The 15,812-nt window shown below is 34.2% G+C and overlaps 4 protein-coding genes and 1 long non-coding RNA gene across 5 annotated transcripts; 3 read left to right on the forward strand and 2 right to left on the reverse strand.

The window, feature by feature from the left end:
* Positions 1 to 294: 294 nt before the first annotated feature.
* LOC130502353 (uncharacterized) lies at positions 295 to 1,397 on the forward strand. The gene is made up of 3 exons (XM_056997139.1): positions 295 to 624; positions 770 to 1,013; positions 1,089 to 1,397. The coding sequence occupies exons 1-3, from the start codon at positions 410 to 412 to the stop codon at positions 1,299 to 1,301; spliced, it is 672 nt and encodes a 223-aa protein (XP_056853119.1). The 5' UTR covers positions 295 to 409; the 3' UTR covers positions 1,302 to 1,397.
* A 2,111-nt stretch (positions 1,398 to 3,508) lies between these two features.
* Positions 3,509 to 4,604, forward strand: LOC130502352 (uncharacterized). The gene is made up of 2 exons (XR_008940229.1): positions 3,509 to 3,714; positions 4,179 to 4,604. It is a non-coding gene; the product is annotated as an uncharacterized LOC130502352 (long non-coding RNA).
* A 709-nt stretch (positions 4,605 to 5,313) lies between these two features.
* LOC130502356 (F-box/FBD/LRR-repeat protein At3g51530-like) lies at positions 5,314 to 6,746 on the reverse strand. Its single transcript, XM_056997141.1, has 3 exons — positions 6,596 to 6,746; positions 5,596 to 6,448; positions 5,314 to 5,496 (listed from the first exon to the last, which is right to left on the reverse strand). The coding sequence occupies exons 1-3, from the start codon at positions 6,604 to 6,606 to the stop codon at positions 5,314 to 5,316; spliced, it is 1,047 nt and encodes a 348-aa protein (XP_056853121.1). The 5' UTR covers positions 6,607 to 6,746.
* A 3,364-nt stretch (positions 6,747 to 10,110) lies between these two features.
* Positions 10,111 to 12,381, forward strand: LOC108823755 (two-component response regulator-like APRR5). The gene is made up of 4 exons (XM_018597035.2): positions 10,111 to 10,633; positions 10,940 to 11,101; positions 11,195 to 12,000; positions 12,109 to 12,381. Exons 1-4 carry the CDS (start codon positions 10,396 to 10,398, stop codon positions 12,217 to 12,219), a joined length of 1,317 nt encoding a protein of 438 aa, XP_018452537.1. The 5' UTR covers positions 10,111 to 10,395; the 3' UTR covers positions 12,220 to 12,381.
* A 135-nt stretch (positions 12,382 to 12,516) lies between these two features.
* Positions 12,517 to 13,688, reverse strand: LOC108823756 (uncharacterized). The gene has a single exon (XM_018597036.2). It carries the CDS (start codon positions 13,608 to 13,610, stop codon positions 12,705 to 12,707), a length of 906 nt encoding a protein of 301 aa, XP_018452538.1. The 5' UTR covers positions 13,611 to 13,688; the 3' UTR covers positions 12,517 to 12,704.
* Between the last annotated feature and the right edge of the window lie 2,124 nt (positions 13,689 to 15,812).

Consider the following 15,812-nt stretch of genomic DNA (forward strand, 5'->3'; position numbering starts at 1 on the left):
GGTCTGAAGGATGTGTTTTTGGATAAGGTGAAAAAATGGATAAGGACGCTGACATATGCAAACGAGAATGTTTTATTTATGAAATGAACCCCTTATTATTTTTATTTATTCACATTGATTCCTCCTATATTCGGATTTGTAATGACCATCCATTTCTTACTTGGCATTTTTTGTTCCATTTGATAATTTATACGAGTTAAAATATATATTTTGGAAAAAAGGAGTGTTTTAATTTTTTGGTTTTAACTAAATCAATCAAATATATTTTTGAGATTATAGTCTATTTTAAAGATACTTGCCGATGAGATTGCCCTTATATGTTGTCTTGTTTCTGTTCCAGTGGAAAGGATAGTATTCTCATAACTGAACCATTTGTTGCAGTCATTAAGTCTTCAAGAATCTCAAGAAAATGCTTGCCGTATTCCATAAATCCCTGACGGAACCGTCTCTCAAACTGATGGGAACGGTGGTGGTTGACAACCTTCCGACGGAGCAGTCCGAGGAAACGATGAAAGAGCTGTCGCGTCTCTTCAAAGACGAGCACAAAGAGCCCATGGCAATACACTTGCTTCCGCATTGCATTCTCAATACCGTGCTTGATCATAAATCCGTGATTACTCCAAGGTAAGCTTTGTTTTCTTGCGATCTACGTTTTCTTTTCTTTTACGTTTGCATTGAGTAGAAAGGAAACAAGAAAGCAGGGTGTAGATTAGATCTTGCTTTCATCTCGTTTTGCTTACTGTGGATCACACCTGAATCAATCCCCCAGTGTTTTGGCGGTCAAAGATGATGTCGTTTGCATCTTTCGAGGAACTATTGAGAACAGAGCGGAAATTGCGGCTTCGTGTCACCATCCGATACCAAAGAAGGACGCTGTTGTTGTGTTATGGGTTTACAATAACTTGGGTACTAAAGAGGACGAGACTCCATGGATTGACGCAGTCAAACAGTTCAAAGGTGGTTTCTCGTTTGTCCTATATGATGCAAAGAGGAAGAGCTTTTTTGTCACTTCGGTAATTTTGTAAACTTTTATCTCTAATTCAGGTGTTCATCATTTTAGCATAAACTAACCTATTTACTTTTGGCAGGGTCTTGATGGCATTCCATGCTATTGGGGACTTTCCCAACATGGTACCATCCTCTTCTCGTCTTGCTTGGAGATGGCGAGCACAAAGTGCGAAAACTTCTATGGACAAATACCCAAGGGTTGTTACTATGCAAGTGGAAAAGGTTTGAGGAACTTTGAAACTCCAGATGTCGAGTTGAAGCCTGAGTTTGTACCACCACCAGAGAACCAATAGAAGGGCCCAATTTGTACGAGAATCTATATATCTTGCCACTATGTACTAGACCAATATAAACATAGTTTTTTTTTTCTTTTTTGGTCAAAGACCCAATATAAACATGAAAAAATTACACTATGGGTCACATTTATAGTTATGAATTACACTATGAGTCACTTTCTTATACAGGGACACTTTCTCTACCTTTCATCCCTTTTCTCGTTAGCTTTACTAACTAAAAGCTTGTTATTATTGGTGGGTCCCATTTTTTATCTCTTCTTCTTCGTTAGATCTCAAAGCAACTGAGCCTTTTTTTTTCAAAATTCTTTTGTCTATCCTGACCATCGTCAAATAATCTCTTTCACCGGCCACCATTCAACTATTTCAATGTTTGACCTCTCTGTATTTTTTCTTCTTTTTATAGAATTTGTTTCAGTAGATTAAATATATTCTCAGGTATAGTAAAAAGTTGTATTTTGACAAGAAAAAATGCTAATACATAATTACTAGACTAACTCTTAAAGTTTTATAATTACTAGACTAATTCACAGGGCAAACGAAATTACTAAAAACGCCACCTTCAGTTTATATCTAAACTATTAAAGGGGAAGTACAAATTGTACTTAACCCTTAGTTTTCCACAAAAATTACAATGACATGCCACTGCATTTAAATTTTAATGGAAATAAAGATAACTATTACTTACCAAAATCGTAGTATCTTTATTTACCTTGAATAAAAATATATATGACCACTTAATGACTGCATCATATTACGCAAGAATCAACCTTCATATATTTTAAAATATACTGCAATATGAAAAACTTTATACTAACTGACCTTCGGTTATTTTAAAATGTAGAAACATAAACAAAATATTGCTTCTTAGCTAACAAGTTATTTTGAGCAGTGCTTTTCAATATAGGATTTTTAAAATAACAATAATTGTTAATATATTGTAACAAATATACTATAATATGAAAAATCATTATTATGTTCAAATATAAACTATAAACCCAAAAATCATAACTCTAAACATAAAGTCTAAACCCTAAAACATATCTCCAAACCCTCTATTGATAAATAATAGATAGTTATAAATTTTATAATATTTTAGACAGCTACTTAGAATAAGATTTTAAAATAACAATATATGTAGTTACAATATTTTGTTTTTCACCTAATACCTTACACAAAATCTGTTTTGTTACTGGTTTACGATTTTTACTTTTATACTAACCATATTTTGAATAACCATCTTAACAAAATTCTAACTAAACGAACAAGCAATTTAAATTTCAGTTATTTATTTTGAAAAGATATTATAGATAGAAAAGGGAGTATCAAAATTTTCTTCCAAATATAGAAACTACACTTATTTCAGAATAAATTGAAAACCTTACATAATCTTCATTATATTTAGCTACAGATTTTTCATATATGAAAATTTAGCTATAAAATAAATAACTCGTGCTAAAATAAATATAATTAAATCCACTGTTTATAAATATTGTTAAATCTTCAAAATATAGCAAATTTCGTTCTCTTTAAATCAGAGGTCCATTAGTAAAGAAACTTCAAAGTACAATAAAAATCTATAAAACAATAATTTTAGATTTATCATTTATATATTTTTTATTTTTAAAATCTATAAATAAAATAATATATTGTATATAAATCTGAATAACATATGTCAGAATACCTAAACTTAACATATAAATTGGTTTGGTTTAAATTTTGGATCAAAAATCAATAATTATTTTAAACATTTTTGGTGTTTTGAGTGTACTTCCACTATATTAGATATTTATATTTGACTATTTTTATATATTTTCAAGTATTTAAACCAACTTAAGAGTATCACATATATTCTGGATGTTTTTATATACATTAAAACTAAAAATAATTAATATATATAAGTATATAAATCTTTTATTTTGATATCCAAAATATTTTGGTTTAAATTGGTTATGGTTTCGGTTGTCTAAATATCAAAATTTTGAATAATTTGGATATTTAATCAATTTTGGTTCGGGTTTGGTATTACTCTTTCAGATTGTGATCGGTTCGGTTTTTCAGATTTGAATTTTTTATCCGGCTTTGATATTTAATTGAAAAATAAATAGCAATATATTTTTGAAATATACACCCGCACGGGCGTGCGGGTCAAAATCTAGTTTTTATTAATTGGCATTAAAAATTATTAACAGGAAAATGTTCTTTTTAATAAAAGAGTCGTCTCTTTCGAAGACGCTGACCCTAAACAGACTCCTTTCTTTCACTTCCGTCTCCAACAATGTTTTTTCCGTCACAGCCTCCTTCCATTTGGTCACCTCCACCCCAATCACAGTCGTCTCTGTCAGTTCAAGTGGAACCCTAAATCCGATTTCACCTCTGTCAAATCCACTTTTAAATCGAAGATATTGAATGTGTAAGTCCTTAATCTGTGCAATTCTAAGTTTTGTGACATGTTCTTTAACATGTATTCTTTGGATTGAATACTCTAATTCCCAATTTTAATCAGCTTTCGGTTTTTAATTGTGATATTCACTGTTTATTTTTGTTAGCTCTAGTTTCCAATCCGATAACTCGTTCGAGTTTGAATACAAAAACTCAGTTCTGGAGTTTTCATAAATTTGGTTATGGCTTTCGATACCTGTTTTTAATATACACTTTGATCTTTACAAATGCAGTTTGCCACTTTGATTGAGCTTTACGCCAATTGGGAGTTTGAAAAGTTTAGAGAGATCTGGCTATACAGTATTGTAACATATTTCCCACAAGACGTTTTTAAGTTTGCTATTGGATACATGTTCTTTGTTTGAAATTAGAACACCTAACTGAATGTTTTATTAGTTGACAAAAAAAACTGAATGTTTTATATGTTAACAACAGGCTTAAGGAGCTGCACACACTCAAGGGGCATGTGGAATCAGTAGTGGGTCTAGTTACAAAGTCATTGTCTCCAGCTTCTTTATCGAAACTTTCTAGAATCTGAATTGGATTGAAAGCAGACTTGTAACAGTGGTTGGACTGTTCGAGGAAGATAGCTTCTGTAGCAAGAAGCAGCTCCATGCAAATTCTTGGGCAGACAGGCTTCTTGAAATTGGTGTAGATTACAATGGTTTCTGATAATGTTTGTGGGTCTAGTTACTAAGTTGAGAAGCAGTGATTTAGTTTTTTCCTTTCCAGTCACTTATGTTTTGTGTTTGGTCCATTAGTAAACTTTCAAGTAGTGAAAAAAAGTTAAAAGCTTGGTATGTACTCAGTTTTGACAATGGAATTTTATTACAATTCAAGTTTAGGTTAGTTTTGTGTGTTCTCTCTGTTTTTCCTCTGTTTCTAGACAATAACTCACGTGGCTTTTAGCAGTTTTGATGGTGATCAAGAATCATATCTTTAAAAATCTGTTTACAAATTAAATCCGACAATCAACTATGTCAGCGTAAACAAATCATTCAGCAGACATATCTCTGAAAATCTATTTTCAAATCAAATCGGATAACCAACTCAAACAAATCTATTATCAACGACAATTTTGTAATTCGTTTTTTTTTTGTTATAACTATACAAAATGATAGTTTAGACCAAAAAAAATATTATAATAATTTTTTTAAAAATATGAGTTATTTTAGTAATAACACAATATATTTGTTTCATTCTAGTAAACTTCCCTACATATAAATATCATTCAAATTTAGAAACGAAGTGACATGGATTTGAAACCAGCTCCTTGAGCATTTGAAGTCTCTCTTCCAACTCGTTGCATTTTACGGTTATACTATTAATGCAGAAAGCTGCCTTCTTCAACCTTATTGCGTTCTTTAGAATATAAGTAGCCACTTCTTTCTTAACTTCGCTTGTCCAGTCGTAATTTTTCCACACAAATGTCTCGAGTTGGGACAAACATTCAGGAACATACTCTTGTTCACTCAATTTCTTGCCGACCAAACAATGATTTGTCCCATAAGCACAAGGCAAACACTAGACAAAAAGGGAATGCAACTGTATATTACTTACTAAAAGAACATCACAAAGAGGTAATTGAGTAGTGAATTTTGATAATAAAATATCTTACACCAGTGATCTTGAGGACTTGGAGTTTAGGAGAGTTATTGAGCATGAGGATAAGAAGATTCCACCACTCCGCTTTATGTGCGTACACATCTAAATATACCAGCTGATAGAAGATAGTACTCGTAGGACAGTTAATCTACGCATGCACAAAAGATCATTTTTCTTATAATTATTAGCACGGAAACATAGTGAAAATTAGAAGTAGGTCAGTTGCGATATAAGCAAATAAGTTTACCTCCAGGGGTGATAAGTTTAAGGAAAGACGTTTGGTTGGTTTGAGAGATCTCAGAATCGTCTCGTTGACTATCCTAGAGACGTTTCTAATAGTTGCCTCAACTAGCTCTGGCGAATTCTCAATCAGACAGAAGTCACAACCTATTATCATCTCAATTTCCAAGTATTTTAAACAAGGAGCGTTGATCACATATCCCCCACCCTTTCGTACAGTACAGGGATCGTATATGGCAAGTCTCTTCAAAGATGGCACGACAATAGTGAAAATCTTTGCATCATGAATAGAGTAACCTCGATCCACTAGCAAATCTTCAAGACTAGGACAGCCAGATAAAAGGTTACGAACTGATTCATCTTCTTTGTACGTCACATCATGAAGGTGAAGAGTTTTAAGGGACTTCATAGAAACAGGATAAGGAACATCCACATGGATCGAGTTCTTGAGTATCAAGGTCTCAAGTGAAGAAGCAGAGCAAAACATGCTACCTGGAAAAGATACCTGAAAGTTAACATCTAGCACCATCTCACGCACATGGCGTGCAAATGCAATCCCCAGCCATGCTCTAATATCTCCCATATACTCATCTCTAACTAGCCTCAGACGAAAACTCTCTAGAACTGGAGCTTCATGTGAAAGCAAAGACGTACTAATAACTTTATCTTCAAATTTCTGACTGGGAGATGCAAACACGAGCCTAGGGACCATCTTCCAAAGTGATCGCCATCCTTTAGACAAAACACTTGTGACTATGACATGTTTTGTTGTTGGAAGCAAAGACAGTATCTGTACAAGCAAAGCTTCAGGCAACTCACTAATCCTGTCCGCATTCACATAACCTAGCCTTCTTCTCAACCTTTCACCATCAAAAACGTAGGGATAAAAAATAAATAAAGAGTTAGGGTTTGGAACTTGCTATATCTATATATATATATAATAATCGGCAACGGGAAGTGTATATATGAGAGTCTCATAAACTAAACAGAGAACACATATGCATTACCTTTGTTCCATCGTCGCCTCGTTGACGATAATGACAACAATTTGGTCCTTTGATCCTTTGATCCTTCAAACTTTAAGTTTTCCAATGCTATAGTATCAAAAACGCTAATAATCTAATTCTCAGCCGGTTTAACCTATCTATCATCAGCCAATTTAAAGCGGAACGCATAACAGAAAAATGTATATATAGTACCTACTTTTATGGTTGCTGATTATCAGGGTTTTTTTTTAATAGGGAAATAAAATTATTTGACGGATCTTATTTTTTGAACCGTGACGATGATGATGTCATCCTATTTGTTATTGTTAAAACAAATCTTTTAGATTTTAACTAAACTAGGTCTTTTGTACGCGCGGAATGTACCTTATAATTTATAAACATTTAGAAAAAAATCTTTTTATTTGTATATTTAAAAAAATAAGAAATTTGTATGTAGCCAATAAATCAGAAGATGTAGAATGTTAGATTTAGTAGAAAAAATAATGATTTGTAATAAATTGTAGATATTAGTGCTACATACAATACTTAATTAGTTAACCATAATTCTTTTTGGAAGAGGAATTGTGTTGCCAATTAGAAATGTTGTTATGTACAACATAATAATACTTATATTTTAATTTTATTTATCAATTAGTTGGTGTAATGATGGATAGTTGGTGTATTTATTTCTATAGAGAAAAGAAAATCGGATTTTGAGACTGCTATAAATATGAATCTAAGAGTTTATAAGATTGAGTAATTCTTGGGTTCACTTCCTAGGGTGAACCTAGAGGTTCACCCACCAATAGGATTTCACCATTTTATATTCAATATCTCTTAAAAAGGAAATAAAATATTGTCAAGTTATATTATGTTTTTCTTTTAAAATTAAAAGATAAAAACTCAAGAATTAAAATAAAAAATAATAATAGTTGCAAAAAAATATTAAAACTTTTTTTAATACCATCAGCAAAATGCTAGACCCTAAACCCTAAATACTAAACCCTAAACCATTGGGTAAATCCTAAACCCTTGGACAAATTCTTTTTTTTGGACAAATTCTAAATCATTGATTTTTTAAATTAATTTTAGTACCGTCAGCAAAACACTAAACCCTAAACCCTAAATACTATACCCTAAACTCCTGGGTAAATCTTAAACCCTTGGATAAATCATAAACCCTATGATTTAAAATTTATCCAAATGTTTAATATTTACCCAAGGGTTTAGGGTATAGCATTTAGGGTATAGAATTTAGGGTTTAGGGTTTAGTATTTAGGGTTTAGTGTTTTGTCGATGGCACTAAAATTATTTTTAAAGTTCTTTTTGCTTTCAATTAATATTATTTTTTATTTATTCTTATCTTTTAGTTCTAAAAATATGATAATATTTTGTTTCCTTTTTTAAAAGATATTAAATACAAAATGGTGAAATCCTATTGGTGGGTGAACCTATAGGTTCACCCTAGGGAGTGAACCCAAGAATTACTCTATAAGATTATACATATCACACAATAATAAAAAATCTTAAATATGTATTTGTTTCAATATGTTTTGTTTTTTACTTTTTTCAGAGTTAATTTGTGTTCGTTCACAATAGATCGGATTATAAAATTTTTTTTTTAGGAGTAACTATTATCCAAATGGTTGTTAACGTTTACGAAAAATGCATAGTAGAAACGTTGTATTTGAAATATAGCCTTTTTCTCACACATGAAGTCAGCTAAAAAATAATGCATGAGTTCGAGACGAGCTGGTAAAGCTAGTTAGGTCTAATGTTGTGAAATGAGACGAAAAGCTATTAAAAACCTTAGCAAGCTTAGAGAGAATCGAAAATATCGGTCTAACTTTTTTTCTTATGCCAGCTAGATTGGTTTGCAGATCTTTTATCAACAATAATATCGCTACCCTCATCTGCTTATAATCAAGGTCTCGATTATTTATTGCTTGGTTAGATATCTAGATTGTCACAAGTGGATGTTTGAACCACATTAATATCTTATAGTTTATAAAGCAAATAGCCATATGAGACGACTTGGAAATATCTCAACCAGCGTAAAAGAAAAAGAGAAAAATATCCTACAGACCGTAAAGAAAGGAACAAGAAGTATCAAAGAGAGGATGAGAAATATCGCACAGACAATTAAGTACTTGTTTGAAAAAAAGAATGGAGTATGTTCGTGTGTGAGTTAGGTCCAAATATATTTAGATTTTTATTCCTTAAACCAAAAGTCATCACTCCATCCACCACACTTGTACACTTGCTTGCGTTATCATCCAACGAAAGTCATAACACTTAATAAACTGATACTTTTATGTTGTTGATTTAATAAAAATAATAATTAGTGTTTCAAAAAAAAAAATACAATTGTTCCATGCATTTTCGATGGTTCAATATGACAAATTGACAATATTAGCCATGTGGTCATGGTAGACCAACAACTGAGCGGAGATGGTCAGTGACTCAGTGGTCACCTATAAAGAAGGAAAGTCAAAACTATATTGGTGGTTTGATGAAGGTCAGCGGAGAGAGAGCTAGTCATCCGTATTGTTAACCAACCAGACGCACGGCGAGTAAAGAAATATAAACAATTAGATATTTTTTGGTTCTGATACAATGGTGAAAGGTTGTGTCAGATTACTACCATACACGTGTCTTATTCTTATCCACTAAGACCAGGAGGTTTAAACAAGTGCCTCCTTGCCTTATCCCTCCAAAATATCTAGCCGCGGAAATAACTCTTTCACCTGGTCCCTACTTTTACATGTGTTTTGTTTTAACAATCAGACACTAGTCAGTAGTCACACTACAGCAACAGAAAAAACAAAATGCTGAAATTTCAGTAATCATTTGTTCGGTATTTTTACTTGTCCCGGAAATCAACATTAAATATTATAAAAACAACAGCACTGAAGACATTTTTAAAATGGAGCACCCATGATCATGGATCATGGTGGTGTCTGCAATTAAAAACTAGGGTGTAATTTATTGATTTTTGTTTGAAAATCTATTAAAATATTCCTGTATTATTCTAAATAAATATCAAAACTGAAATACTAGTTTTTTACAGAAAAATAATATTAAATTATTTCTGAAAATAAAAAGAAAAGTATTTTTTGTAAATAAAAAAGCATAGATACTTTGTTTACCACTTGCATTAGATATTTTCTTCGCTTGTTTTTATCACAAAAGTCACCAGTATAATATATTTTACGGACCTGTTTATGCATTAAAAAGCGATTACTGGATAAAATACCATCAAATGCAAGCAACTATAAGCTGTTTTGTAAGTTAATCATTAGCATAAGTTATAGTTTCAATGTTAAAGTGATGAATTAAGCTAACAAAAAACTTTACCAAAAAAAAAATTAAGCTAACAAAATAAGCTAATTCATTAACATCTCTGCTTTACGAATACATACGAACCGATACACGCAATAAAATATGATGGAATGAGCATAAAATTAAAATCCAACTTTAAATATGAACCACACAGAGTAATCAACGCTCCAGCCACAACACCAATATAAAAAAAATGTTATTCGGCGTATTGGATGGATCTCTTTGTCTCGTACATTATTTGCTGAGGTGGCAAATGCAGTCGACGTCAGCCAACTCTACTAGATATTTTTCGTATCCTCTTACTAGTTTCATGACCGTTGGATCACGGTCGGTTTGCCGCACGAGTCTAATCTCAACCGTCGAAATATACGTTAGATTTCAAATATTTTTTTGTCTTTTCCACTACATTATATTTTTATCGGTTTTCCAACTGTTTCTTCTATCTGGAACTCCAATCGAATTTTGGTTTTGACTGTGAGATGCGAGAAATGAGCGACGAAGTTTTTGAAGTGACGGTGGTGGAGAAACCAGCTGAAGCTGCCGGAGGGAAGTCAGCTCGGCGGAGGACGCGGAAGAAGGAAGCCGCAGAGGGCGGCGATGGTTTGGTGAAGTGGGAGAGGTTTCTCCCGAAAATCGCGTTAAGAGTTTTGCTCGTAGAAGCAGACGATTCCACCAGACATATTATCTCTGCTCTCCTCAGGAAATGCAGTTACAGAGGTCAGTTCTTGTTTCACTGGCTTCTTGTCTGAACCTCGACTGTTTTGTCGGAATCATATATTGTCTGAAAAATTTGTAACTGTAAAATCTGATTAGCATGTGAAAGGCTTTTCCTCTTTTAATCTCAGATTAGTTTATTTCAAATAAAATATTCTCTTTTAATCTCAGCTTAATGTTGGAACTGGTTAGCATCTGAAAGTATTTTTCCTTTTTAATCTCGGATTAGTTTTTTTTCTCCTAATAAGAATGTTTTCTTTTAATCTCAGCTTAATGTATATAATGTGGTTCGTTGTTGTGTCTTCACAGTTGCTGCAGTACCTGATGGGTTAAAAGCTTGGGAGATGCTAAAAGGAAACCCCGAAAGCATCGATCTGATACTAACAGAGGTTGATCTGCCTTCAATATCTGGATACGCTCTTCTAACACTTATCATGGAGCATGACATCTGCAAGAACATCCCTGTCTTAAGTATGTTGAACACTTTTATATAATTCCCACTTATGTTTTTAAATGATCTTATTTTATTTTGGGCTCAATTGTCTTGTTTTTTTCCTTTCGCAGTGATGTCAACACAGGACTCGGTGAATACTGTGTATAAGTGCATGTTGAAAGGTGCGTCTGACTATCTTGTTAAGCCCTTGAGGAGGAATGAGCTGAGAAATCTCTGGCAACATGTCTGGAGAAGAAGACAAGGAGAAGAGAGCGCAGATGTGCCAAGAGACTCATCTAAAGAAGCCATTGACTTCATGGGAGCCTTGTTTAGAAGAAACGGAGAAGAGAGTGTTACCAAATACGAATCTCGGATAGAGCTTGATCTCTCCCTGAGGAGAAGGCCAAACCAATCTTCTGGAGACAGGCGGCCCTCTCTCCATCCTTCTATTGGCTCTGCTTTCACAAGGTACGTTCACAAGCCGCCGTTGCAGACAGAGTGTTCGGTCTCTCCCTTGGTTTCCGACCAGAGAAAGAATGTTGCAGCAAGTGGAGATGGTAACATTGTGGTAACAAATCACTACAATTCATCTGAACCTACTCCAAGTGCTCCCATCAAGAGTATACAGTTCACAGGAGCTTATGTGGCTCCTGCTTCACTCTCTCCAACCCCTAGATCCGTTAGCCCGCATGAGTACAGTTCCATGTTTCACCCAGTAAATGGTGATAATAAACCTGAGGGTTTGCAAGAGCAGGATGTAGAGGAGAGAAGAAACGTCTCTTCTGCAACCGAACGTAGTGCAACAGGGAACCACTGCAGTACCAGCTACATTGATTATCATCATCAGCAATCGTTAGGGAAAACTCTGCAGTCTGTTAGGGAAGCTGCTTTGAACAAGTTTCGGATGAAGCGCAAGGACAGGTGTTTCGATAAAAAGGTGATGATCAAACTCATGATCTGATCACACACGCACAAATGCTTTGTTGAGAAGGATATGATTCTAACGGTTTTAAAACACCATTTTGTAATGACTTTTTTTGCACAGGTTCGTTATGAGAGCAGGAAGAAACTGGCAGAGCAACGGCCACGTGTCAAAGGGCAATTCGTTCGTCAAGTCCAGTCCGCTGAGACATCAACACAAGCAGCTCCACAATGATCCTAACAAATTGATACATGTTCAATTTTGTATCAACTATGGGGACTTTTATTTTCTCCCATTAAGGAGCTGTTCTTGTGCTAACTCTCCATCAACGTAGTTGGTGAGAAGACTTTTGTGTATACATTGAGGCATTCAGCTTTGGAGCTTAGTTGTTGAGTTTAGTTAGTAATCTACTTAAAGATATGTAACTACATATGTTGGTGACACTTTGTGAGTGTACACACAGCTTAAGAGCTTTATTGTTGAGTTTAGTTAGTAATCTTACTTTAGATATGTAATAACACATGTGGTGGATAGTACACACAAAAGAAGAGTCTTATACTCTTCTATGTATTTCTGTAAACCTGCAACAAGAGTTCATAAGCCTGACTAAAACACTACGAAGTCCAGAGCACAACACAATGAAACTAAACAAGACAGATAGATTACTAACTAACTGATGAATCACACTGTAATAAAGACAATCCGAAGTGAAAGCTGTTTTAGGACCGAACCGAACTAGGACTAACCCACTTCCAGTAATGCCGCTTAACCGTCACAGCTTTTCCGACAGCTCGTGTTTCCTCCGAGTCTTCCTCCCTCGAGTCACCACCATCATACTCTTTCTCCTCCGTGCAGAAATCTTCCTCCGGTAGTCCCTTCACCGTCGCGTCCACCGAGTGCAGAGCGTAACGCGCGGGCAACCCCGGATACGAAAGCGAGTTCCTTTCCTCCACTCTTCTACTGTAACTCCCCGGAAGAATCTTGATCCTCTCTCCACCGTCGTCGTCTTCGCCTTCAAAGATAGACCCGAGCTCTTCTTTAACGGCGCGAAAGACAGCTTCGTCGGGCGTTTCCTCCGGCTTCATCTTCTCCGACAAAGGACGAAACCTCTCCCGGACGCTCCCGTCCGACAACTCCTGGTGAGACTCCACGAGGATCCTACCGCCTTCTCCGATCACGCGGACCGTGACGACGTTGACGGCGCGGACCGGAGGGGTCGAATCCGCGAGGGAAGTCTCGCCGTCGGAGAGCTCGAGCCAGAGGTTGTGGACGTTTTTCGTCCCCGGTCTGACTCCCCAGGCGGCGAACGAGTCTGAAGGGAGACGCGGCTCGAGCCAGTCGGAGAGAGACTGAGGATTAGCGAATCGCTGCGGCGTCGGAGGAGGAGGAGGAGATCGGCGGGACATGGAGGCGGTGGATCGGCGGCGAGGAGATAGAGGGAAGGAGAATCTGTTGGGAGGGAGAGAGACGAGAGGTTTGGGAGAAGACCAGAGGAAGAGGAGAGAGAAGGCTGCGAGGAAGAGGTCGGGAAGGGAGGAGGAGACGGTTGCGTGAGGTGGAGGAGGTCTGTGGTTGTTACGGCGGTTTAGGGGAGGCGTGCGGGGTGGAGATGGGCCAAGGAACATGTCAATGACTTAAAAGGCCCACTGAATTAACGATCGTGGCGCATTCTCTAACCGTATAACACTAATCTATTGGATTTATTTTAGATTTTCTATCGACCAGTAAATAAAATAAGGAAAATCGCATAAAAAACTCAAAAATTGTCACTTAATAACACTTTAAACCTTAAAGTTTTTTCACTAACACTTTAAACCTCGGAAGTGATATTTCTGTCGTAAAAAACCTCCAAACTTAAAACGTGACCTGTTTAACAGGTAAAAATGGTGATGTGTCGGTTTTTTTTTCCAAAAAATATTTATTTAATTTATTAAATAAATAAATATTAATAAAAAAATCAGAAAATAAATAAAAATTCATAAAATTAAATAAAAATTCAAAAAAATTCAAAAAATCAAATAAAAATTCAGAAAATCAAATAAAAATTCAGAAAATTAAATAAAATTCATAAAATTAAATAGAAATTCAAAAATTAGTAAAAAATCATAAAAATAAAATAAAATTCAAAAAAAGTAAAAAATATAAAAATAAAATAAAATTCAGAAAATTAAAAATAATCATAAAACTAAATAAATATCAGAAGTTAAATAAGTTTCAAATAAATAAATAACTAATTCCGATATTTTCGTCCGAATTTTTTCGAAAACCAATTCATATGAAATTCAGTATCTGACTTTTTGAAGTCCTTTGACATTGAATCGAAAGTGGTCATTCCTAAACGCGTAATAAACTTTCGATAAATTACTAATTCATATTCGCAAAAAGCCTTCGACGAAATACACACTACTTCTCGTAAAAACTAATGTTAAGAAATTTGAAACTCAGGTCAGAAGACAAGAGGAGAAGAAGAAGAAAGAAGAGACAATCTCGGATCATTAACGAGACTAAGATACGTCCGACTTAGAAAATTTTGTCAAGGTTTTAATTTTTCGTAGGAAAGGAATGAAAATGTCTTGAAAATTGCCGTAAAATTAAGGGAACTTAGACCCTAGGTGGATAGTCTAACAATCTAAGTTTAATTTTATGAATTTTTCTTTAATTTTCTGAATTTTAATTTAATTGTTTGAAATTTTAATTTAATTTTCTGAATTTTTATTTATTTTTATGAATTTATATTTAATTTTATATTTTTTTAATTTTTATTTATTTTATGAATTAAATAAATATTTTTTTTTGAAAAAAAAATTGACAAATCACCTTTTGACCTTGTAAACAGATCAACTTTTTAGTTTTGGGGTTTTTTATGATACAAATGTTACTTCCAAGATTAAAAGTGTTAGTGAAAAAACTTCAAGGTTTAAAGTGTGAGTAAGTGACATTTTAAGGGTTTTTTATGCGATTTTCCCCTTTTATTAAGCTTTCCACGGAGATTTTGGGTGGAAGCTGACGTATTTGATCGTGACCTCGGGGATGGATAAGTCTTACGCGTGGAAGGTTTTTTTAAATCGTCAATTTGCAGTGTCTTGATCTCCACTTTTCTTCAAATGAAACATTTGTTTATTTAAATAATAACGTGAAAGAGCCGTTTGGTTTTGTGCAATCAAAACGTAGACTACATAAAAATATACTAGAAGAGATTAAAGCGAAGTGATCTGAGTGAGATGGATCAGTCTAAACGCGTGGAACGCTTTTGTTTTATCGTCAATTGCCGTGTCTTCGGTCTGCACCTTTCTTAAAGACAAACTTCTGATTTTTTTCCAAAAAAAAAAAACTTCTGATTTTTATGACGTGTTAGAGTCGTTTGAGTCTTTAAGAGTACAAACAAAGACGTGAAAGAATTCGAGAACTATTCTGGCTTCTGGTTTATTGCCGGTTTTGGACATTTCTTCTTTGGTTATTCTTCTTATTGGGCCGTTTTTAAAAAATGGACATGGGTTTTAATTGAGCTTTTAGTTTTTATCAATACTATTAATTCTTCAACATGTCCGATTGATATAGGGTTATGTCCAATTTAAAAAAAAAACTGATTTTATATAACTGTATCTAATTAATAGATATTATGTCCGTATTATTTAAACCAACTATAACTTTTACTTTTATTCCTATATTGTAGGATCCACTACTCCTATCTTAACTAATCAAAATCCACGTTTATATAATACATTTGACCATATAAAAAATATAAGACATGTTGGACTATAAACTGTAACATATTTCGCCAAAAACAAAATGTTAAACTACAATACAACGTGTAATATACTTTATAA

Source organism: Raphanus sativus, unplaced genomic scaffold (genome assembly GCF_000801105.2).
Source record: "Raphanus sativus cultivar WK10039 unplaced genomic scaffold, ASM80110v3 Scaffold0517, whole genome shotgun sequence".
In the NCBI taxonomy this organism is placed as follows: Eukaryota; Viridiplantae; Streptophyta; class Magnoliopsida; order Brassicales; family Brassicaceae; genus Raphanus; species Raphanus sativus.